Source organism: Ursus americanus, chromosome 9 (genome assembly GCF_024610735.1).
Source record: "Ursus americanus isolate L20-20 chromosome 9, mUrsAme1.1.p, whole genome shotgun sequence".
Taxonomy (NCBI): Eukaryota; Metazoa; Chordata; class Mammalia; order Carnivora; family Ursidae; genus Ursus; species Ursus americanus.
The window spans coordinates 15,297,448-15,323,966 of NC_142135.1; the positions used below are offsets into that span (position 1 = coordinate 15,297,448).

Genomic DNA, 26,519 nt, shown 5'->3' on the forward strand with positions numbered 1-26,519 from the left:
AGATTCCGAAAAGCCATTCCTGATTTTTAAAAATTAGTACATTAGGGATCAAAGATACTTTTTTTATAGCAAAAGCCAAAGCTGATGTTTTAAAAATTAACTAGCACTGTCATACTTGGTATTGAAACGAGCAGCATTCCCATTCAAGTCAGCGTCGTAACAGTAATACAGCCGTACTGACTCTTGCTGCTGCTTTTGTCGTCCGGGTTCAAGGCAATAAAACAAGAAGTGACCGTTTTAAAATGCATAAAGAAAGGAAGACAAATTTGTATTATTTATTGAGGATGTAATTATCTTCCTTGAATCCCCACTAGAATCATGTGGAAAACTATTAAAATAATAACCGTACAAAAAAGCCGATTAGACAACGTACAAGGTAAATACACTAATAGCCAATTCAAAAATAGGATGTGAAAGAGATCCCATTCGCAGAATTAACAAATAAATAGTCAAGAATTACCACCTCTGTAAGAAAGACAGTTTAGAAAAAATAACAATTTAGAAAAACTATAAAAATTCAAAGTCCATCTCTCTGAATGAGGAAACTCAAATAGTGGGTCTTACTATAGGTTTACTGCAGCTATGATCAAAATCCCAGATGATTTTTTTACCTTGGGGGGGGTGAGGAAATTTTTTAAAATTTTATAGAACTCAGGCCAAAAGTAGAATTTTTTTAAAAAGACGATATTAAAACATACTAAATATTTTAAAATATTATAAAGCTACAAAAATCAATAGTATGGTACTGGTACGAAACCCAATAAATGGACCGATAGACCGGAATATGTAGTCTATAAACAAATCCGAGCACATACAGCTGTACCTGAGGAAAAGTAGCCTCTCAAATAAGGGGAGAAAGGAAATATTTTAGTCAACAGTGCTGGCACAGTTAGTTCATTATGTGGCTAAAAATTAGCCAGTTAGTCTCGTCACATCTTCCATGTATCAAAATAAATTACAGATCACGTGGAAAATGGAACCAGTAAATTCAGAAGTTTTACACAAATGTGCTCTCAGAATTTTCTAGATAAACACCAAGGGAGGAAACCATAAAGAAAATTTAGAGATCTGATCTCTTGTAAATGCTGAATGTAATGAAACAATTCTGTCAAATGCCTCTTAATTTAAAAAAAAAAATTGGGGAAAATATTAACAAAGGACCTGTTTTCTTGATTTATAGCCTGTTCTTCTAGATGAATAAGAAAAAGATAAACCAATCCAACAGGAAACAAAAACAGGCAAGGGATAGTAACGGGCAGTTTTCAGGAAAAGAAATACAAGTAGTAAATAAAAATTTGTAAAAATGTTCGACCTTAATTCAAGAGTCACAAAGCAAAATAACAGTAAAATTACTGTTCCCGCCAACCCAGTTCTTTACTCCGGTGGGTAAATGTTGGGCTCCCACTGCATGGAAAAGGTTTGGAGGAATAGGACTTCTCAGTCCTGTCAATGGCAGTATAAACTGTTTATCCTACGGGAGGGCAATTTGGCTTTATTAAAACAAACAAACAAAAAAAAGAACTTGTCGTATACTCACCTGGTTCCAGCAGTTCAACTGCCTGGAATTTATCTGCTGGATATACGTGCAAAAGTTCACAAAGATACGTGTACAAGGATGTTCATAAGATTTAGCAGGTAAAGGACACAAGATTATGTGATCCTAATTTTGAGTGTGTGTGTGCACATGTGTGTCTGTGTAAATTAGAAAATTAGTAAATTATTCATTATAGAATAATTACCAGGTTTAGTTTTCTCTAAGGGATTAAGATGAGCGATTATTTCTTTTTTACATTCCTCTGCATTTGCTAAATTTCCTCTAAGTAGCAGGTGATACAAAAAACAAACACTTTAAAAAAATTTTTTTATTTTTTAAAGATTTTATTTATTATTTATTTGACAGAGAGAGAGACAGCGAGAGAGGGAACACAAGCAGGGAGAGGGAGAAGCAGGCTCCCCACTAGCAGGGAGCCCGATGCTGGACTCGATCCCAGGACCCTGGGATGGTTACCTGAGCTGAAGGCAGACGCTTAACGACTGAGCCGCGCAGGCGCCCTGAACACTTTTAAAAAACACTGATTTCTAGCAGTTGGAGGTCCCCTGGCTCAACATTCCACCCATTCACCCTCCTCCACCCCTCTGAGGGCGTCCCCTAAGAACAGTTCAGGAATGCATGCTTTCGAGGCCCTTCCTCCTCTTGCCCCTCTGGCCTGTCACTTGCGACAGACATGCCGTTCTTCCCCGGGTTGGTCATCAATTGTGAGGCGACCTGAGATGGCCTCTTAGTACTTCCCAGAGGCCTGTGCATTCCTAACAGATCAAGTGCCTGGGGGAGCCGAGGAGGCAGGGAGCACTTGTCCAGCCTTCCCTCAGCCATCAGCAGTGCCAAGAAATTAGATCCCAGGGGGAGGAACGGCGGAAACAGAAGCCAGTGATTTTCAGGAGCGGTCTACCTCCCCTGTAACTCACCTTGCTCCAAAGCATATTTTCATTTAAATTTCATGTGGAAAATTCTGAATTTGTTGAGTGATAACACTATGAATAATGTAACTCTTCTTTTCCATTGTTTTAGGTTGCTGAAGCTCACGTGCCTAATTTCATTTTTGATGAGTTCAGAACAGTCCTGTAACTTTTTTTGATATCTGCTTCTTTAATGAAAGGATCGTCCTTAAACCGTCCCATTACTAAAATGAATTTAGAAGCGAAGAAACTCAGCTGCTCATAGAACTGCATTTTTTCCCCTTAATTGTGGGAAACATGAGAAATTCTGAGTAAGATGTATCTCACGACACTAGTTGATATATTGTTTAGATCATGGTATTATATGCAATTTGTATCACGAAGAAGCAGAACACATTTTTGTACTGCCTCATAAATGCTGAATGTAATTGTTACGTATAAATCCGCTTAGTTTTATGTTCTAAAGAACTATTTGTGCAACTCTGGATTTTCAGTAAAATAGTATTGCCAGTACCCAGAGTTCTCCTTCTGCCTGTGATTACAAAGTTGTATATGCATCCTGTAAAAAAAAAAACTTTACTGGAAGGTAAGAGATGGGTCAGGGGGGGGTCCCGTGGATACACCCACGACAGGCTGGCGGGCGTGTGGTGATAGCTGGACCAGTAGCAACCACAGAGACCGCACAATCCATGGACCACGTACCATGGAAACTCCTTGGGTCCTGAGGCTCACTGTCCTCCAGTCACAGAGACCCTGGGCTGGTTCTCAGCATTCCTTCCGTAGGTCTCCCCAGCTTCAGCTGCGCCTTCCATCCTTCCCTCCCTTCCTCAGCAACCTAAGCCCCCCTCCCCCCCAGCAGTCCGGCCTAGTTGAGACCGAGCACAGCATTTTAAAAGCGAATTGTTGCCCAGCACGTGAGGAGTTTGGGAGTGTCGCCCACTAGGAGGCTGGTGCGGTGCGTGAGAACTTAGCCGGTCAGTCCATGGCCATCCTACGGCCATATCTCAGAGATATCTTGGTGTTTTCCATTTGTAATCAGTAACTGCATGAAGTGAGATCTTTGGTTCTCTGTGAAAATGGCCCCCGAAGAAAGCCAGCTGCTGAACAGGCCAAATGTAAGAAAGTGAGAATTTAACCAGAAAAGTGTGGGATAAACTAGAGGGGACTGTCACAGAACCAAGCGGATGGGTCCACCATATGCAGCTGAAATGAGGCAAATGAATTGTACGTGACTGACGCCACAAGGGATCTGGCTGCTGACCAGTCCTCAGCGGAGGTAACTGACAAGGTGAAAGAGATTCTTGTTATAAAAGCTTTTTAAGCTCTTTCCGCCCTTATCCTTCTAATCGGAAGTAGTTACGTAGCCTTCCAAGGTACGCGTTACTGCTCTTGCAGTGGGGCAACTTTAGTGATACCCGGGCATTTCCTGAAATTTCGTGGTACCTTTCTGATGTCCACAATTTCTTCAGATATACTGAAACTCCGTGAATTCTAACTGATTTCTAAGCATTATGCCAGATACTACGAGTGCTTATTTGGTCATTCACTGTTTCTTAAGTAATCCTAGCCTGGCTAAGTCATGTTATATGGTGGAACTTAGAAAGCCCTGATTGCGTTTCTTAGGAAGGGGATGTTTGCAAAGAACGCAGAGGAGAACCTTAAAGTGGCCTTGTAGGATTCATGAGGAAAGGAAAGTCTAGAGATTTTAAGGCAACTCCCCCGACATCAGTTATTTCACAGAACAGGCTTTCCTCTTCATTTTCCACCTCACGTCCACGACGGAGACAAAAAGACATTACAGTTCATTCTGCACTTTATTTGCATGTCCCAACAATGACTCCTCCCAGCTACTGAAGTCAAAAGAAAAACTGCAGTCCCTCAGTGTTAGCCCTAATTTAACAATCATTTCTTTTAAATGTCTATTTTACCCTTCATTTTAAATTGCAAAGTATGTATTTACATGTTTATATACAAATAACTTCAAAAACGAATTAACCCCAATCTTGGTCCAAGCATTTCCACTTTAGAAGTGGGATAGTTCTGTGCTTACATCCTCTTCCAAAAGTCTCTTCGTGAGTTCCAAATATTCGTTCGCAAATGGTTCCCCTGTAAGTTTAATGGACCAGGTACTTAATTTCCGAGTAAATCAGAGGAAATAGTATAGAGCATGCTTTGTACAATACAGCACCACTACTGAAAATGGCTCGGGGTTTTGTAATCCAAGGTTCCGATTTAAAGCAGAAATATGTGGCATAGATCGCCACAGCAAAGAAGTGTCCAATTAAAATGAGAGGGTTAGGAGACAGGCTGTAAACAGAAAAAAAAAAAAAAAAATACACGTATTAGTAAGACCCAGCAATTAAAATTACTCACAGAAAGGTTCTAATGACATATCTATAAAGCTATGCATTCTAGAGGACTCTGGAGGCTTGTGTTGCCTGCGCTCTAATGGCAGGGACGAGTGGATGTTCTTACAAGAAACTCCTTAGGATATACCCCTGTCAGAGAGCCAGGAACTCTTCTCAGTTTGCTTGACATAAACTGCATGTGTGGAGCTAAAGTTTTCTTTCACTAATCTTGAGATCTCTGCCTGAAGTACCTGGATGGCCTCAGCTGTGGGATCTTAGGTTTTTCAAAAGGTAACAGTATTGACATTCAGATTATAGATGAATGAGAACAGACTTAAAGAATTTTACTGTGCAGACTTTTCAAGAATAATTCTACCTATGTCTTCACTGTCAAAACCATTATTGAGTTTCACAAGTCCCCACACCTTAATCAATATAAATTTTAAATACAAATTCCTCTATTATGCATGGCTCCCACCGATCAGATCATATGGTTAAACCCACCAGCAAGAAAACAAGCTCCTGATTTAATCGGGGCGTTGGCCTCATCTACCACCAGCTTCTGCTCACCACTGTTTTCCCAGAAGTAAAACACAGGGCTAATGATGCTTTTTTTCATTTCTCTGAGCTACCTTCTGACTAGGATTCTAATGGACAAAATGTAGGAAGAAGGACTTGCAGTAGTTCACCAACTGAGCAGTCCCAAGAAAATCTGAAAGATCCGCTTCCTCTGTGTCATCAGAACAACTTACACGGAAAGCAGCCCAACAGGACCAGCAACACATTCTCCACCGAGTTTGAAATAAAGAAAACAGGCTTTTCTTAGTTGATGTAGGGAATCTAAAATAAAAATTGGGAGTTAAAGTTGTTTAGAAAGTTGTTTAAAAGTTATTTCCTTGACTGTCGTAAATTCAGTAAGTGATGCAAATATTCTGTAAATTCTTTTTGTCAGAAAACACAATTCTAGAAACCAAATTCCCAGTTTCTAAGATACCCAACCTATATCTCTGAGCAGTAAACTCTAAGTAAAAGGGTAGCTGTGAGTAGTAAACATTAACAATGCCTTAGACCTGTGTAGTTTCTCATACTTTTCAAAGTGACTCATTAAACCCTCCCAACATAGTAGTATCAACCCACAATTTTTTTTATTTGGGATAAATATTTCTTTAAGGTATTACCTAGATTTTTCTTTTGAACAGATTTTAAAAAGGATGCAATAGGTAAACTTAACTCCAATAAAACTCTTTCTTCCTCTAATCTTTCATAATGTAAGAAAATCAAGAGCTTAGGAAAGCTTAAAAAGCAGCACTAAGAAAGACTCAAAACTTGGTTCTTTTCTTTTTACTAGCCCACCCAGCCATTCCAGCTTCCATGCCAATTAGCAAGAGAGGACTGACTGGCGAATGAGTTGGGTTTTTTTTTTTTCTTTTAGCAAGAATAATGCATATAAGAGGCTACAGAAGGTATTTGTACTATATTATCTTTTGCGCTCAAGTCACCAAAGCATAGATCGCTGGGACCCTGGCCAGTTCACAGAAGTAGCTTTGTTGTAAATACCTGAAGTAATAGCACTGGAGTTACATTTATTCCTGAAAATCTAAATGTCCAGTGTCGTTAACTTACAGATTAACTAATCTGTATACTGCTGGGCTTGGGAAGTGGCACGGTTGCCTCTACTCCATTTCTAATACGGCTTCTGCTAAGTCATGTTTTCCTTAATATACAGACTGACCATCGCCACTTTACAATATAGAAACAAAAACAAGCATGGGAATATTTCAAGTGAGTAAAAGGTAGATGCATTCTGCTACTTGTGTATTATAATAGGAGACAAAATCTAAACTTGTTATGAACCTTATATTCATTTTATAAAATACTACTTTGAACAGAAATTGAAACATGTTCAGGAAGAAAAAGATTAACAACTATATTACATTTTGACTCATGGCCAGAAAGATCGTGCCTCACAACTTCATGCGTTTGTGGCTCTGTGTGGCCGGACCTGGACCAGAGGAATTAATACAGATGCATTTCTGAAGCAGTGCTGGGAAGGTGGTCAGGCTCTTCACACAAAGTGTGGATACAGGATGATTAGAGGTGGGAAATCTTGCTCAAGGATGGGGTTACAAAGGGCTGCCACTTGGGAGTCGGACTTGGGAAACATGGCTATTTCTGGCCTAATCACTAACTTGTTTATAATTAAGTTCTCTTCCTGTGCTAAAAATCTGCAGTTCAGTAATTTTCATTAAAAATATCTATACTTACCATCTGTGGCAGAAAATAATTCATGAAGAGCCTGAGCAAGGATATTCACAACAAAGGAGTGAGATGATTTTCTTGCCCAATAGAATGATTTTTTGGCCTAAAAGAGAAAAAACATCGCTTAGTACATGGTAAGGGTGGGGGGAAGCACAAACTAATGTCTACAGCCCCTCAAACTGAGGTCTATCCTGAGGATCATCTGTAAGTAATGGTGCCTTATAGTGAGCATTTACATACACACACACAACATCTCCAGAGGAATGAGTTCCCGAACTCTGAAGTGAAATATATAATCCCAATGAGCAAAGTGGTCCGTGCAATCCAATGTGACCTAATAATCAAACACAGAAATTTAGAAATTCTGTGAGATTCGTGGGTTGCACAGGCTCACAGGTTCTTTATGCCTCAACAAGACTGCCCAAGAACCAGGACTCAGGATCAGGTTCATAGGTACAGATCTCCCCAGTAAGGCCCTATGCCTCTTAGGCCCGGAAAGAAATCAATTGAGACATTTTTGTCAAAGAATAATTTAATATCTTACCTGGAAAACAGCTGCATCATCATAAAGGTCAGGGATACCCTTTAGCAATTTTCCCCATAGTTTTAGATCTTTAAGAACAACAGTCATCCCTCCTCCAGTAAGAGGATGCCTCATATTATATGCATCTCCCAAAAGAAGAACACCTATAATGAGAGAGAGAATTTAGATAATGACATCATCCTGGATGCATCCCTTAAGACCCAAAAAAAAAAAATTCTGTTAATTAATAAACATTATGAATGTGAACCAGGAGCACACGTACTGCACGGAGCACTGGGTGTCACACGCTAACAATGAGTCATGGACACTACATCAAAAGCTAACGATGGACTGCACGGTGACTAACAGATCATAATAAAAAAATTGAAATGCAAAAAAAAAACCCGAGAATATGAAAATACAAGGGAACAAATCATGACTAAATTGAGACAAAAGTTCAATTAATATTTATTGGGTACCTAATAGGTACTGGATCCTGGGGACACAGTGAGAACAAGAAACATGGTCCCTGCCCTCATGAAAGTCACATGGGAATCTAAGGTGAAGTCAATGCCAAAATATTTGTGAAGCCTCTTTCATGAAAAAAACAAAACGAAACAAAAAAATTGGCATAAAAAGCAAGTCTCCTACAAGGGAAAAAATGAAGAGCTCTGACATTTCACAGCCGTATTTGCTGCCAGCGCACTAGAGAAAGGTCTGTACAGTTCTAAGGGAAAGAAAGTAGGCCCTAGGAAAATGATACCCAGCCAAATTGTAGTTTGAATTAAAAAGCAATTATAAGCTTATATTCCAAACCTATCTGAAGTTAATTTAGAGGAATAAGCCTTGACCGAATTGTATCTGAAAATCAGCCCCGTGATTCAAAACTGCAGAAGCAGAAATGCGGCCCTCCAGGTGCACCTCCCGAGCGGCCGAAGACCCCGGCCACTGTCAGCCTGGTTAACGCCCTAACACTTACAGTGACATTTCAACAAAACAGTTATTTAATTTAATCCGAGAGAGAAATAGACAACCATAATAATAACGTTAAGGTGGCAAAGTCATGGATAATTATTTTCTGCAATGTCACAATATACTACATTTATAACTAATTATAAAATGCATACAGTAAACATTAACTTATAAAAAGAAAATTTCTAAATATTAATTCAAATTTATGTATGACTCTAATATCTTCACTAAAAAACCACAAACTACAAACAACTTTTATTCTTCCTTCTCCGTGGAACATTTCTAGTTCCACCAATTACTGTTTATATCAATTTGGCATCAGCTTCTTCATTCTGCTTTGCATTAGTTTACTTATATGATTAGTAGTTTATTATGCCTGTTTTTCCATAGCAAATTCAATTGGTTTATGTTCAGGAACCGTGGCATATCAAAAGCTCCCGTTCAGACCTGTCTTTGGAGCTCACACATTTTCAATGGTGTTCCACACATCTCTATCAAATGCCTTACTGGCACTTCCTATCCATTATGTTCAAAAGTGAACTCATCACCTCTTCCCACACTTCCTAAACTTACATTCCTTTTCCTGCGTTTTCAATATCAGCAAATAGCTGGCAAAACAACCTAAACCTGAAACGTGGACTCCATCAGGAGGCCTCACTCTCCCTTACTACAATAGCCAATGAGTCACCAAGTTGCATGCATTCTTCATCCTAGAGACTACACGATTCCACCTTCTATTTCCACAGCCACAACCGTAGCTCGAACCTTTTATCACCATTCACATGGAACAATTACACAGCCTTACTATAAGCTCTAGCCTGACCTGTCCTCCAAAACCATGCTCCACAGCGTATCAGAGTAGTATCTCTAAAATAAAAATCTAATCACACCACTGTCTTATTTAAAACTTTTCAGTGAACTATTAGCAACTAATAAATGAGTTCAGCAGGGTTTCAAGACATGAGATAAATATGCAAAAATCAACTGTATTTATATACACTAGCAATGAAGAATCTTAAAATGAAATTAAGAAAACAAGTCTTTTACAACAGCATGAAAAGGAATAAAATACTTGGAAATAAGTTTACCAAAAGAAATGTAAAACACTCTGAAACTACAAAATATTGTTGAAAGAAAAGAACTCTTACTACATTTACAGTCAAATTAATTTTGACAAGAGTGCCAAGACACTTCAATGGGGAAAAAACTGTCTTTTCAACAAATGGTACTGGGACAACTGGATATCCACATACAAATGAAGCTGAACCCCTTCCTCACACCATACACAAAATTTAACTCAAAATGGATCAAATAACTTAACGTAGTAGCTAAAAGTATAAAACTCTTGGAAGGAAATATAGGAGTGAATCATAGGGAACTTGGATTGGGCAAAGACTTTTTAGATATGACATCCAAAGCACAACTAACAAAAGAAAAAAAGCACATAACCAGGCCTTCATGAAAATTAAAAACTTCAACAGACACCATCACCATGTAATGAGAGAAGTTTTTGCAGCTCATTTATCTGATAAGGGATTTGTATCTAGGATATATAAAGAACTCTCAGAACTCAACAATAAAAGTTTTTTTCATCTGACCAATTAAAAAATGTGCAATCAGGGGCGCCTGGGTGGCACAGGGGCGCCTGGGTGGCACAGCGGTTAAGCGTCTGCCTTCGGCTCAGGGCGTGATCCCGGCGTTATGGGATCGAGCCCCACATCAGGCTCTTCCGCTATGAGCCTGCTTCTTCCTCTCCCACTCCCCCTGCTTGTGTTCTCTCTCTCGCCGGCTGTCTCTATCTCTGTCGAATAAATAAATAAAATCTTTAAAAAAAAAAAATGTGCAATCTGAATGGACATTTCTCTAAAGCAGAAATACAATTGTCCAAAACGCACATGAAAAGATTTTCAGCATCACTATCCATCAGAGAAACACAAATCAAAACCACAGTAAGGTATCACTTACACCTACGAGAATGGGTATGGCCAAAAAGACAGATAATAACAAATGTTGGTAAGGATGTGGAGAAATCAAAACCCTCACACATTGTTAATGAGAATGTAAAATGGGGCAGCCCCTTTGGAAAACAGTTTAGCGGTTCCTCAAAGAGTTAAACAGAGTTATCATACCCAAGAAAAGTGAAAATCAAGTCCACACAAAAACTCGTATACAGATGTTCCCAACAGCATTGTTCATAATAACCAAAGTGGAAACAAACCAAATGTCTATCAGCTGATGAAAGGACAGTTAAAATGTAGTATACCCACACATGGAATACAACTTGGCCACAAAAACAAATGAAGGACATGCTACAACAAGGATGAACCTCAAAGAAGCCAGTTACAAAGGACCCACTGATTGCATTTATAGGAAATGTCCAGAATCGGCAAATCTGCAGAGACAAAAAGCAGATCAGTGGATGCCTGGGGCTGGGAGTGGGGAGAAAATGAGCAGTGCCTGCTGATGGGTATAGGGTTTCTTTTTGGGGTAAAGGTTCTAAAATTGACTGTAGTGATGGTTGTACATATCTATGAATATACTAAAAACGAATGAACTGTAAACTTTAATGGGTGAATTATATGATTTGTGAATTACATCTCAATAAAGCTATTTAAAAAAACCAAACTTTTCAATGACTTTCCACTGTCTATAGGATTAAAACTAAACTTTAAATAAATACCTTTCTACCACTCTGACACCTAGCGTGTGCTCCCACCACAGGAAACTACTGGACTTCACTGAAAATGCCATCATTTCTCAGTCCTCCCTCATTTCACTGTCTACCTAATGAACCCCCACTGATCCTTCATGCCCCAACTCCAGTTTTATTTCCTGAGACACGACTTCCCCAATCACCTTTCACCGTTCACAGTGAACCTTGCGGTACCACGAGTGGGCTTTCACTTCAGCATTTATCCACAGTGTTCTGAAATCACCAGTTTATACCCCTCACTAGAAAACTGCCTTCTCTAGATTTAGGACTATACTTAACTGTCGTAGCCCCAATAACTACTGTAATGACATTTACACTCATTATTAGATAATAAAGACATCATAAAACCAATTTTGGTGTTAATACATTCAAACACAGTAACCAATTCTCTGTCCCACATGATTCCCAGTAGCATAAATTCCATCCCATATTACATTTGGAATATTAAATTTGAATATTTAGACTACCCTTTGTAAAATCACTCCAATAAAATAATACCTCGTTTGTTTACTGGTGAAGAGGGAAGAAAGCTTGCTGGCATAGATCTCAAACGAGAATTCTGAGTGGCTTCCAGGAATGGTTCTTTGAGGTGATCTGCAATAAATCCCACCCCACCAAAGAAATGGTTTATAAAATTTCAATTTCTAATTATCATATGTTCTTATCAAGTCTAAACGAATACCTTCTATTATGTTACATGTAATACAATATTTGTGCTATATACACATACATATACCTTGTGATAAATCAAGAACTAATTATTTTATTAATACAATTGTTCATTAAGAACCTAGTTATTCATGCTAAGGAATGACTAAGGAATCTAAGAGAAATTTAATGTAAATAGAATCACATACAGCTGAATGAACAAAAGAGCTAAGAAGAGTGAAGCAAATTAAGAAATTCACCCACCTTTCTCCCAAATGTTAACTGCCAGGTAACATATTGAACACTTAATTTACCATCACACCCCATTCTGGGATAACAGATGAACTATACTAGCAATCCACCAACAGCAGGAGGGTACGTACGGCAGGAAAAAGTTGTAGAGAGCTCTACGTTTCTGAGCCCAGTTTCTTCATCTATAACGTGAAGTGCTTGGAAGAGCTCGTCTCTGAGACGTGCCCCAGTTTAAAGTTTTGTGCTCCTACTTGTATAGAAAATGAACTGTCTTTTCATACAGTTCCCACTGTAATCTGGGAATACAGCAGCAGAATGCCTAAGCTGAAATTCTTCCATTCCTACAAGAATTTCAATAACCTAATGAGTATTATATTTCCCACCATGATCTCAGGGCAGTCTGTTCTAAACTTCTGGACTGGAAAAGGCAATCTATGATAAAAGAAAAAAACACTAAAAATAACATTATTATCTTTTTCTTAAATGTGAATAATTCATTTTTCCTCTGAAAGCTTCAAAAATGTCTTAACTAAGTGCAAATGTATTGAAATGTTGAAAATGTCATTATTAAAAATTTAAGTTAGGGGCGCCTGGGTGGTGCGCTCAGTTAAGCGTCCAACTCTTGGTTTTGGCTCAGGTTGTGATCTTAGGGTCCTGAGATGGATGGAGCCCTGTGTCGGGCTCCATGCTCAGCACAGAGTCTGCTTAAGACTCCCTCTCCCTCTCCCTCCCCTCTGCCCCTCCCCACCTTGCGCACACACTCTCTCTCAATCTCTCTCTAAATAAATAAAATCTTTAAAACAAAAAAATCTAAGTTAGTCCATGCATACCTTAATATTGTTATTAAACAAAGTGCTTTCACTTAGATTAAAAAATAACTTGAAAAAGGAACAGATTTCTTTTTTTAAGATTTTATTTATTTATTTGACAGAGACAGTGAGAGAGGGAACACAAGCAAGGAGAGTGTGAGAGGGAGAAGCAGGCTTCCCGCAGAGCAGGGAGCCGGATGCGAGACTCAATCCCAGGACCCTGGGATCATGATCTGAGCCAAAGGCAGACGCTTAACAGCTGAGCCACCCAGTGCCCCAAGAAACAGAATTTTTAAACAAAATATACTCTTACCAAAGACAGTTTCCTATTACTATAATCTTATAATTGGAAAGCAGGGTTTCCCTTCAATTTTATCAATATTCTTAATATTTTAATTAATATCTTAAATTCTTATTTACTTACATCTTCCCATTCTCAAAAAAAAAAAAAATGCCAGAAAGCAATTTTTTAGGAGTGTTTTACAAGCATGTCTGAAATTTCATGAAGCCCTTCTGTTCAACTCCAAAGGAAAAATGATCTTGAAAATCGCTTACAGCTCTCATGTTCTGAGGGTGGGGTATACGAGCCAGACGTGCCTGACCTCAACTTTGGATCCACCACTTACTCATAGTTTATCCCTGGAGGAGCTTACTGACTCCTAGTTCCCTCATCAGTAAATTCGGGATCGTGACAAGGCCTCACCTCAGAGGGTGACTGTGTAGATAAACGGAACAAAGTTTGTACAGCACCTTATAGTAGATATGCAATAAAAGGTAGCTACCATTTCTACAAAAACCAAGGGCTAAAGTAATGAAATAGGAGTGATAGTTCAAGAATTCAGACACCTTACACCTGTATCCCGACTACCTAAAAAAGCACCATTTTCCCCAGTACGAATAATTATTCTGAAAACAATGATTTAATTATTAATATGAAAGATATATTGAAACTATTTTCTTTTAATTTGGAGATTTTCATACGTGCTAGTTAAACAGTTCAGCTCCAGCGTATCTGACTGGGTGCATTTTTTACCTGCCATCCTTATCTCTGGCCTAGTTCAGACCCAGCGTTAGTGAGAACTGGCAATGGACAGCCTGTTGTGATATTCACTTTCAGACTACAGATTACAATGTGAACGAAATCCCGTTTCTTACCAGGTACTTGTGGGTAAATTTTTTCAACCATGTATTCTCTTAGGTTCCTGGGCATTTCTCCTCGAATGTCAACAAGTACTCGAGTTTCATCAGATGAAATCTGGTAGATGAGAACTGGACTCGGATTAGCCAAAATAAGTTCAGCATGATTTGCTTTAAACTGTGGTGCATTCTAGAAAAAGACAAAACAAAACGAAACATTTTAATAATTTTCAAATTCCAAGTTGCTTTTATTTTTCTACAATTATGTTCCTATAGTACCTTCATAAGAAAGCCAACAAAATGAGATGAAACAGAAACTTTATTGGAGATCAGGTTTTTCCTGAACTTGGAAAAAAGTCCATCTGCAACAACAGTCAATGGAGCGTGGAGTTCCTACAACCAAGATAAACAGTGTTCTGTTAAATGGTTAGAAACACACAGTAAAAGGACCATTCTCTTAAAATGTGCACTCTTGTAAAATATTTACACATTTTATTGGACAACGTTAAAGAGGGTGATGAAGAGAATGTTAAGAAGAAGCTGTTACTGGGCTTAAGTTAATGAATGACCAACCTCTAGAGACCCTTCCTCTCCTCCCGGGAGGATGGCCTGCCTTCCAAGCGCTACCATCCAAACCACCTGGGATTAAAGCTACACTCTGATGAACAACCGGGGAAACAACTACAAAGCAAGTGTAGACCACAGAATATTGAATCTCATCACAAAGTCCAAGGACGACTCCATGGTTTATTCTAGAATTTTTTAACTTCGCATAGTGCTTCTGATCAGTGGCTAGGGCTTAGAAGAATTTTTGGATGTAGGTCTTCCATATTATCTTGCAATCACCCCCATCAGAGTACAGTTTCTAGGTGGTGACCCTAGAGAAGAGCCCAGAAAGGCCAACAGATTAGCCTTTCGCTTTCTCTTCTCTTTCTAAACCAACACGAGCAGGTACTGACAACTATTTTATTGTTCGACTTCCGCAGAGATTCTCTTACTTTTCCCTTTCAGATTAAAACACTTGTTTCATTTATCCTAATCATTTCTTTTATGTTGAATCCTTTCTTTTTTCACCTTCCACATCCCCTCCGCTTCTCTGCACGTGGGTATTTCTCATTTCAGTTTAATACTGCTAATCTCGTGGTGCCTGTCTACAAGGCTGTTGTACAGAGTTCCGAGATGCTCTAAAGAGCAAGGGGTTGCAGTCTGAAATCCACCCTGCTGCCGAAGGCTTAGAGAGAACTCAGTCTACTAGATGAGTAAACGGGTGGGTATACTTTTCAAAGGAGTAGGAGCAAAATAAGGAAAAACTTGTCTTAGGAAGCGCTAACATTTGCTATCTCTCACCTTGAGGTCCCCGGTTTCTTTCTCCCTGTACTGAACTCCTATCACGGCATCATCCTCTTCTAGTAACTGTAGTACGATGCCTTCAATAAACTTTGCACTAAAGGATAAACAGAAAAAAATTATACAGTAGCACACTTGAACAATTTAAATAAGGAATTGACAAATTCCTTATTCCTTATCTCCAGTTTACAAACTGGACACACACGTGTGTGCACACACGTACATAGGAAAGGTCTGGAATGATAAAACGCAAAAACATTAATGGACTTTAGAAGCTTAAGTGTGGTTTTTATTTTCTAATCTCTTGAAATTGAATACATATATACTAATATAATGATTTTTAAAAGTATTTTTAAAAGTAACATGAGATTTTTACCTCAATTCATTAAAAAACATACACGCAGAGAAACTTTACACACCACACAAATTCAAAGAGAGATGGGAAAATACTCAATTGGGAGTTTATCCACCAAATTATCCAGAGTAGTTACTTCTAGTCAGAAGAGTCATGGATAAGTTTTACAATCTCTGTATTTTTGTGCATTTTCCCATGTTTCCACAGTGAACAGACTCCACTTCCACAGATACGGAACTCGCAGTCCTAAGGGTAAGTCCGCTCACTTCTCACTTGCTTTCTCAACACTTAAGCCCTTGTTAATGAGATGAGGGTTCTCCTGTGTAAAACTTCCTCAGTTATAGTGCCTAAGGACTAGGGGCAAATAGAAGTTAATAATTAAGAGAAGAGCCAGTCCTGTCACCCTAGGGTTTTCCCTTCAAGTCCTCTGTTCTGACTTTTAACAGAAAATACCACAAGCACAAACCCCAACCCCCAAATAGGCAGACAAGGACGTAAACCTCAGTTACAACTGTATCCTCTAAATTCCAACAACATAAAAAAAACACGAAATATATTTAGTCAAAGGAAAAACCTCAACAGTTCTGTCATTCAAACGGGAATTCTCTACATGATATTGTCAACAAAGGCACTGAAGATTAACATTCTTCTAACTTGCAGTTTACTTTAGAATACCTATGCTCCAGCCCATACCCAAACACTTACGACAATTTATGAAATAGTATTTGTGCAAAGGCCAAGTTTAAATGTGTTTCTTTTAACTGTCTATATCTGAGTAGTCTTACTTGGGCTCTGCCATAGCTGCTTTCCGGAGACCCATGATGAATCTTCCATGATGGAAAGCTCTTCCACTCCGCACTTGACTGTTTTCTGACAGAGGGTAAGGAACTTGAACCTCTGATTTGCTTTCCTGATCATGAATTATGTAGCCATCTATCACCTGGGCATCAATACCTTCCACTACATCTGCAAAACAGTTCAGTTCAAAAAAATCAATTTTGTTAACATGCCGACAGCTATATATGAGGCGCCAGAGGATAAGGAGGCATCGAAAATGAGTCTCTGTCTTCATAATGTGATGAAACCATTTTGACAACCGGACATTAATGTAACTATTTCAGAAATCTTAATGTGTCTGGAAGACGACCGCTTAGCAAATCTGTAATACCACAAAAGATTAATATTTATATACAAACTTTATTCATTAAATTTCACAGGAAAAATATTAAGAACCTAGTAATAATAGGTGAAAAGTTCATGGGTATTCACATTAAGCAATACAGAAATATTGAACATAGCAGAGAAGGGAAATGTTTAAAACCTGATTTTTAAAAAATCAGTGAAATAAAACTAAAATATCAAATCTATCAAAATTGCTGGTGAGATTATAATAAAACTGATAAATTTACTGGTCAAACTATAAACTAAAAACATCTTAGAAAGTAACTGTAGCACTAATTATCAAGAACCAAGAAGAGGTTAGCATCCTTTGATGTAATAATCTTAAGTCTTGTAAATTCATCTATTGTTCATCCTAAAGATATAATTTTTAGTTTTTAATAATTTTTAAAGTTATATGCAAGAGTAAATTCACTATAGTGTTATCTCTAATAAAGAATAACTGAAAACAACCTAAATATTCATCTAAGAAAGAGTACATTATGAAGTATCAATTGAGAATATACCATACATAGACCTAAAATCATAATGGTTAGTATATTAAGATGAAGTACATTACAATAATGAAAGAAATAGATGAAAGAACATCTTCATAAACAATTCTATCACGCATCTAGGCTAAGATCAAAATAAATTAGTTTTCTGGTATTCTTTTCAATTGCACTTAAAGTCCAGGCAGGCACATGCTAGATGAATACTGTCATACATCTGACCCAGAATCAAAACTAATTAGTTTTTCAGTATGGTTCTTAAATTATTACAGTTAAAATTCAGTCAGAGATTCAGTACACAGATATCCTAAAAGCTGCCAATTAGCAGTGTATTCAATTTGAATCTCAGCAAATTGCCTATCGTTTCTGACCTAAATATTTGATACCCATCTGGTATTTCTATAATGCTTCGTCCGACTACTGAGACAGTTTGTTTTTCTTAACCCGTAAGTGTATTACAGAAGTACTTGAAATGTTTAAACTGGCCAATTTTAGAACACACCAGAAAACGTAAAAAGTATAGTAGCACAGCAAAATTCTTCCTTGGGTAAACTATCTTAAGAGAAGGTAAATAAGGTCTAATTTAAGATTTCTTAACATCTATCTGTCTTTGTCTCAACTTTATCGATGAAACCAAATGTGGCATACTTTGAACACTTTCACTTTCTTTCGCAGGCAAGAAGACAGTACCCTACACTTCGATGAAATTCATGCTTCATGAGTACTAGATGTTAATAACTTTGAAGCCAGTGACATAACTTAGAGCTATCACTATCTATTAATCATAAAGCTCCACACTTAAGATATTAAGACTACTGGTCAACATACCAGATAAAATGACATGGAAAACATTCCTCCACATCAAAAAATGCAGAACTGCTTGCTATAAAAAGGCAAGTTAAAAAACAAAACTAACAACGAAAAAACAAAAAACAAAAAACCACCTATGCTAAAAACGGAAAGCAACTTCAAAGTCAAACCAGTGAGCACGTTTTAGAGGCGACAGCATAAGGGCATCAGAACCACAAGCCGAAACAAATGACTGGAGCTTTATGAGCCACTCCTGAATGTGAGGTAGGGGCCCCCCAGGGACAATGAAACTTAGCACCATTCATAAACTTCTTGTCAATAAAATAGAAAAGACAAAAACTCAAGTCAATGCCCTGAGATATGATGTGGAAGTAAGCCATTCACCACAGGCTATGGGTGAAGTCATCCATAAAAAATCCAAACATACTTTGTGCCATGACCTGGTATAAAGTCTGAACCTCAAACGGAGCATACAGTGCATAATAAAATAGGTATCATTTATGAAAGCCCAAATATAAACCAGAGTCAAGGAAGAAATATAACAAAAGACATATGAGATTTATGAAACTTCATTTAAATGCATTAAAGACCTAACTAAATGGAGAGTATACCACATTCATGGACAGGAAGTCCAAGTCGATTATTCTAAAACTGAGCTATAGATTCAGTGCTATTTCAGTCATAATCTTGACAGTTATTTTTTTTAATCTAATTCTAAATTATATATAGAAAACAAAAACACCATGAAAAGTCAAAAATCCCAAAGAAAACAAGAGGGGGATGACGTTCCCCACTAGATATTAAGACTTAATATAAAAATATAGCAAGCTCCAAACTGCCAAATCCCATGGTCATTTTTCTATACTCATCTTACCTGAGCCTTCATTAACAAAGCATGACATAGCTGTCCTTCCCTTTCTTGACACATACCCATTCCCTCCTACTAGAAACATTCTCTCATGGATTAAGTGGCATCAAACCCTCTGGCTTTCTTCTGCCATTCTGCCAGCTCCCCCTTGGACTCTTTTTCAGGCTTCTCTTCTTCTACCTGATCTTTAAATATCAGTTTCCCAGGACTTGGTTTATTCTGTCTTCTCTTTTCTCCCTACATGCTCTCAATCACTACTGTGGCTTTTAAATACTATAAATATGCTGACACCTCTGGAATTTCTAATTCCAGCCAGCCCAAACCGGTCCTCTGCATTCAAGATTCATATATTCAACTTAATTTCTCCACCTGGATATCACAACATGTCCTGCAAATTACCCCCAATTCTTGTTCCTCTCTAGGTCTTCTTATCAGCAAATGATACCACCATTTACCGGCTGTTCAAACCAAAAGCTAGGAATCACTTTTAATACTTCCTTCTCCCTCATATCTCACACCAATCCTATAGTAAGTCATGCCATTTCTGTCTCTTAATTTTAACATCAATCTGTCCACTTCTCTTTATATCCTCTGCTACCATGCTAGCCCAAAGCACCATCATCCGTCATTTGGATTTAGCAATGAGTTCCCACTAGACTCTTTGCATTGACGCTTGCTACCCCACTACCACAATCTTACAGTCTACTGACCACATTCTATCCACACATTCTTTTAAAACAGCATTCTACAAACTGCGGGGTATAACTCAATGGTAAATCAAGAAGTGAATTTCAACTTGTGAATTGTGTACTTGTGTAGAATCATGACAAGTATTTAAAAAGTAAAATGACACAAATTTTGGTCAAATATATGTATGTATGTGCTGGGTCAGGATGTAAAATGTGTTTGTTATTGTGAGTAGATGTCAAAGGTCTGAAGCCACTTTATACAGGCATAAACTAGATCACACCACACTCCTGCTCCACCGACTGCAACACCCTTCATAATGTGGCTGCTGCCTATCTCTCCAACCTTAATCTCAAGCCATTTTCCTTTCCCCATCACCCAATACTTCCTAGCTACACTGCTCTCCTTTTCAGCTCCTTAAATACAACAGCAAACACTTACATAGTGCCAACTATATACCAGACACAGTTCTGAATGCTTCATGTATATGAATTCATTTCATCCTCATAATAACCTATGAGGCAAGGACTCACGTAAAATGACCATTTTACAGATGAAGAAACAGGTACACAGTAGGTTGAATAACTCAGCCAAGGTCATACAGCTTTTTAAGTGCCTGAGCTGGTATTCAACCCCAGGCAATCCAGTTCCAGAATCGATGCTCATAATTCCTACACCATGATGCCGACCACAGGAGCCAAGCAAGCTCCTCCTCAGTTCAGAGCCCAGGCATATTCTGTACTCTGATCCTTAAGAGGGGCCAGTGAAGCTGTCTTGTTCACCAGTATATCCTTGGTACCAAGTCCAGCACCTCACACAGAGCAGTGAATAAATATCCCCGAAATGAATAGTTTGTGTTCAAAAATCACTGGTTTAACAGACGATACTTAAATAAAAGACTCTATAAGAGGGACATAATATGTTCTTCACCAGTGATAGTTCCCTTCACCTTTCACTAAATTTCATGCCTTCATTCTATTTTTCCAATCTTTAATTTTGACCGTTTGTGTTTTTTAGCCACTTTATTATATCTTCTCATACACTAAATGCTTATTTTCTTCTTTGCTCTCATTTTCATGCAGAGTTGTTAGTAAAGAGTAACTTTTAGAAATGTAAACAAATTGGAATATCTTTTTACCAGTTATAGGACAGTCTAAAGTGAAAAGTGCTTCCTTATACCACATAACTGCTAAAAATAAATACACACCTACCTTCAAGACCAAGGTCTTTGAGGACATGATAACCACCGGGCTGCAGAAATTCTCCAACTATCCTGTCAGGCTCTTTTAAATCTCTCTCAATTACTGCCACCTTTCTTCCATCTCTGGAAAGCATGGCCGCCAAAGTGGAGCCAACTACACCAGATCCCACAATGATAACTTCCGGATCATTTTGAAAAGACACTGAAGAGGCAGCTGCTCCTATTAAAGTTGTTTCTGAAATATTGGTTCCTTTTTTGTGCTGTTTAAAAAAAAAAAAAAGAGTTAATTATATCTCCACATTTGCTATCCTTAAAATTGTGCTGTTGTTATATAGAGACTCTGGACTTTCCGACCTTGGGCAAAAGCTACATCTCAAATATTATCAAACCACATGCACTATTATATTTTTAAATACAGATCATATATAAAAACCAAGAATATTAAAATATTCAGTTAAATAAAAATGTATAATAATATCCCAATAAAATTAAATATATATTCCATTCCATTTTTCAAATATATTTAGAAAATGCTATTATACAGCCATATTTAGAAATCCACACCAGGCTAAATATAAATAATGTTTACAAGGGGTTCCAAAGACTTATTATAGGGAAAATTCTATCATTAATTACTCAATTCTTCAAGTACATTCTAAGTATCTATCAGATGCAGATAACATACAGCTTCTATTTCGACACCATGTTGCAAACTATTCCAGCACCTTTTACATGTTTCCACTATTTATTTTTATTTTCTCCTTCTGGATTTTCATCTGATAATCTATCTTACCCTAAAAAATCCCTTTTATATAACAAAAAGACTGTCAAATTCTGGCTATTAATGTATTAATTGAGAATTACTTAATTCAAGAAAATTCTGAAAGGACAAAATAACTCATCCTGTCCCTTGGGATTCGACCCGGTCACATTTAAGTTCTTAACATATAAGAACATATTTAATTTGCCCCATCCTGACACTCTAAGAGGGCCTAGCCAAACAGTTGGTCCATTTAGGAATGAACATTAAACCTATCACTAGTTGGGTTGACGATAGAAGCTTCATTCATAAGATGATGAAAAAGTCCTGTTTTGAGAGCTTTATGCCCACTGAGTACCAGCTGGGTTTTTTAACATGAATAATTCGGGGTTGAAATAAGTATTTTTTTCTTGGTATGTGGATTGACAAATGTAAATACAGTTCAGATACCGAATTGCAAGGAACAATCTTCCTTGAGTTCTCTGGCCGTAATGATTAAGATAAGCCCAAATGCCATTTTGGAGGGATTTTAAGAAAAGACCTCAGACAAAAAGGAGGGAAATCAAACCTAAAATATTTTAGAACTTTGATTCTCTGTTATTTCAATATGCATTCAGTCTTCCTTCAACTCTATAGGGACTGGGGCCTTGTCCATTCCATTTTTTATAATTTCTCTGAGAGAAATCACCTTCTTGTCCTTTACCAAGAGAAGACAAGAGTCTCCTCTTCCCCTAAGTATTTCTTGAAGGCCAGAATAACTGACTATATTTAAATTACTGTTCTGAAAGCAAGAGAAGCCCTGTTTGCCATCTTAGCCATTTTTTTATTAGTTTTTCTTCCTAAGTTTTCCCTGTTAAACACACACACACACACTATCCTGAAAGGGGCACTTGAGTTAGTTAAGTCATCCAGAGAATGGTCAGTAAAAGCACTAATGAGAACTTAGTGCTCAATGAAGAGTCTACCAACTCCCTGATGTTTAGGACTAAGCAGAAAGCCTGAAGCATTCACAAAATTGACTGCTGGCAATCCAATTTTCCCTTCCCCAAAATGTCTCAACATCACATGATGTAATCATATTCCAGGCACCTGCACTAGTGCTCAGTGTCCTTGGCAAAAGTTAGCTCAAATAACACCAAAGATTTCAAACTGAGATTACAGATTCCCTCTCCCTCCTTTTCTACTGCTCCAAGCCATACCCACCTTTACTGCTGCTTGAAGCACTAGCCAAAAGGTTCCTAACATGCATGTCCACTGTGTACTAGACGTGCACTACCTTAGACTAATAATAGCTACTATTTATTAGTCAGTTACGACCACGTTAAATCACTTAATTCCTTAACTAAGAGCAAGACTGGTGCCATCCCTAATAGAAGAGGTAACTGATTCTTACAGAAACGAAGGTCTTGCCACACGTCTTATAGCCAGACGTGGTGGAGCAAAACTCCTCAGTCAAGTCCTCCTTTCTATAAGCCTTGCTAATCTGTACTGTGGATACAGTACAATAGCGTAGATCTAGAACCTCAAGGAGTAAACTACTTTTTCAGGCCACTCGCCCTGACTCCGAATCACCATCACCCCTCACTGCAGTCTCTCACCTGACAGCCCTGCTCCCATTCCCGTGCCCCTGCAATCCACTTTCCTCACACCAACTGGAAATGCTTTTTTAAAAAGTAAAATCAAGTATTGTTACTTAAAATCCTCCAGGGCTCTCAGGAGAAAGTTCAAATACCCATGGCCGATAGGCCCTCAATGTTCTGGCTTCAAAGCCAGACCTCTTCTCCCTTATCTAGCATTGTCCCCCTCTGCTGTCTTTGCAGAAGGCATAACTTCACACGTGACTGGAGACTAGCCTCAGAATTAGGAACATGACTGAACTGTGGACCTTACTCAATCGTCCACATGATTCAGGACACTCCTGCACTGATTTGCTCAAGGCCCCACCGACATCGGGAGAGGAGGGGATTTGCCCAAGACTTTAAAATGCTGAACTAATTTTTACTCCACCAGCCTTCTGAATTGTTCTTTCTGTCACTCTCCCCAACCAGCTGTCATTTATAAGCACTGGACTTAACCTGCAGCCGGTTTCTTTCTGCTCAGGTACAAATGCAATCCCTACCCAAGGATTTCAGTAAACATTTTTTCCCAATGGCAGAAAGTGATCTGTCCTCCTTCAAAATGAAATTCTAACGTTTCGTTTCCCCCTTCAAAATCGAATCGATTTCACATGTGAGCATTGGCTAAAGGAAACAAATCTTTTCAATCACTCCTCACAGTGGCATAGATGTAGCCAAGGAACAGTCAAGAGCTTAACACACACACACACACACACACACACACACACCCCAATAAATGAAAATTTATCATAACCAGAGTTTCTAAATTGCTGCCTTTTGGCCTGTAGACAAGATGAAAATTTACATTTGAGTGACCCCAATCCTGATTTTAAAAGAACATGCTCACTCGTTTGCCCACTTAAAATTCCACCTACCCTCCTAGACCCAAGCTGCTCTTTATTTTCTGATCCCGGGGGCGACTTGGCCCAGAAGAAGCCAATGAAAGGCAAGGCCGACAGAATATCCGAGAAGAGCGCGAACTGGGAGCCGCTCTGCTGGCGCCCGAGGACGGCCCCGCTCCGGTGGCGACAGCGGTAGGAGAGCACCAGGCCCAGGGACAGGAACACCAGCACGCACAGCAGCAGCTCCTTGTTGGCAAAAGAGACGAAGTCTCCGCATTTCTTGTAAAAATACGTGAAAGTGGCAATGCCCAAGAAAGTCCACATGGTTCAAAGGCTCTTCCGGTGCCCCCGGGGTCAAAGCCGAGATCCTTTTTCTCTGTAGGGTTTTGGTGACTCGAGGTTCTCCCAAAATGTGTCACCAAAAGGAGCACGAGGAACCGGCCAAACTCCAGCAAACACCGTCACAGGATTACAATTCAAATCAGAGGAATCTACAAAATCCTATCAAGTTGGTATAAAAGTATGTAAAAAGGGGAAAGTTGTCCAGACTTAGAAAGCAGTATTAAAAAATCGCCTGCTCCAACAGCTCCCGACCAGACCCTCTTCTTCCCCAGCAATCCATTTATTTCTTCTGGACGGGCTTCTCCTGGGTTGCTGCTGGTGGCGCCTCTAATGGTGTTGTAGGCTCGCCGTGCAGCGCAACTGTCCTCGCTCACCTGCTGCAGGTGCCCTGTCAGAAGCGGATGGGGAGATGAAAGAAACGTCTGGGCGCGACCTGGCCAGGAGGGGGAGCGCGGAGAGACGCCGCCCCGCGCCGGGACTGCCTCTTCCCACCGAGGATGGCCTCGGACTCGAGACTGCGGACCCCGCGCAGAGAAGCACGGCCGCTCCGAGAAGCTCCGAGTCACCAGCCCCCGAACCTTCCAGTCCGCGCCTCCGTTTCCCCGCGGGTGAACGGCGGTCTCCAGGGAGCTCCCTCAGAGGGCGGCGGCTCCTCACGGCCGCCCCGCCAGCATCCCTCGCGGGCTGCAGCTGCCCTCCCCGACCCCGCGCTTCCGCAGTAACCAGAGTAACCACCACGCGCCCTTCGCTCGCCGCTCTCCCAGCGCGCTTAGACGGCCGAGGGGCTCCTCCCAGGCGAGGACCAGGAGGCGGAGCGCAGGGGCGCAATCCCACCCCGCCCTGCGCGCCGAGCGCGCCCGCCCCGCCCACCGCCGCCGCTAGCCAATCAGGGCACGCACCGCGCTGTAGGCCGAGATGGCGCTATGCCGCGTTTGGCCAATCGCGGGCGCCGCGGCCCGCGCGGCGTCGCCGGGTGAGGCGCTAGGGCGATGTTGCGTGGTGTGGGGTGGGGGCGTGGGGTGTCAGCCTGCCGCCGGGTGGGCAGATGGGAAGGCTCTCGCTGGCTGCGAGGGGCGGAGGGGGCGGAGGGGGTCGTGCCCTGGGTCCCGCCGTCAGATTACCCGGCGCGGCCCCGGCCGCTGAGGTCCTACCCAGGAAGAGGTGGAGCGGGTCCCGAGGAAACCGCTGCCGGGAGTAACGCCGCCTAATGTCGGAACGGTGCCAATCATCCCGTGAACGTGTATTGAGCGCTTACTACGAGCCCCGGGTGTCCTAGATAGGACTCAGACACAGCTTTTCTGTCCTGAGCCTAGTGTGTATAGAGGGCAGTGAAGACCGGTGCGTGGAAAACGTGACACGGTCAGGCCGAACGTCTGGAAAAACGAGTTAGGCCGACTTGTGCCAGAAGAAGAAAGGAGAGGACATGCGGGGTGTCCCCTTACTTCATCAGAACTGTCGGGCGCCACGCACTTGTCACTGCGCTCAGCCTAACGATGCAGTGGTGTTCGTTGCCCTATTCGCTCGGCATCAAGTAGAAGGGCGGGGAGGGGTGTCCGCGGGCAAAGAAGTGAAGTGGAGGTGTGCCGAAGTTTCCCTGAGCGGGCGACCAGGAAACCATTTAACAGGCGGCGGCCCTTCCCTCCCTCTCCGACTCGGCCTGGAGGGAGTCAGGCAAGACTTCAGGGAGGTTACCTGAATTGTGTCCAGGGCAAGCGTTCTAGGGGAAACAAAAACGTGCAAGATTTGCAAGGTGAGAGGTGACCCTTGTCATGAAATGAAACCTCCCTCGAACAGCTGACCCTGTTAACCTAACCCTGGGATGCCTCCTTTAAACCCTGCAGTTTATGTACCAATCCTTTCTGCCGCTTGGAGCACAGCTGCATTGTCACCCGTTCAATAAGTT

At 40.1% G+C, this 26,519-nt stretch overlaps 2 protein-coding genes across 2 annotated transcripts in view; one reads left to right on the forward strand and one right to left on the reverse strand.

Annotated features, from left to right (window-relative positions):
- WASHC5 (WASH complex subunit 5) overlaps nt 1-2,970 on the forward strand; it is a 66,366-nt gene extending 63,396 nt beyond the window's left edge. The window contains exon 29 of the mRNA XM_045805647.2: nt 2,570-2,970. Coding sequence (XP_045661603.1) covers nt 2,570-2,626 — 57 coding nt within the window. The 3' untranslated portion in view covers nt 2,627-2,970. The remainder of the gene's footprint in view (nt 1-2,569) is intronic.
- A 1,282-nt stretch (nt 2,971-4,252) lies between these two features.
- On the reverse strand, nt 4,253-25,396 carry SQLE (squalene epoxidase). Its single transcript, XM_045805648.2, has 11 exons — nt 24,308-25,396; nt 21,067-21,316; nt 16,606-16,786; nt 15,466-15,562; nt 14,398-14,511; nt 14,137-14,308; nt 11,771-11,866; nt 7,609-7,751; nt 7,071-7,167; nt 5,558-5,645; nt 4,253-4,764 (listed from the first exon to the last, which is right to left on the reverse strand). The coding sequence occupies exons 1-11, from the start codon at nt 24,596-24,598 to the stop codon at nt 4,572-4,574; spliced, it is 1,722 nt and encodes a 573-aa protein (XP_045661604.2). The 5' UTR covers nt 24,599-25,396; the 3' UTR covers nt 4,253-4,571.
- Nucleotides 25,397-26,519: the final 1,123 nt, after the last annotated feature.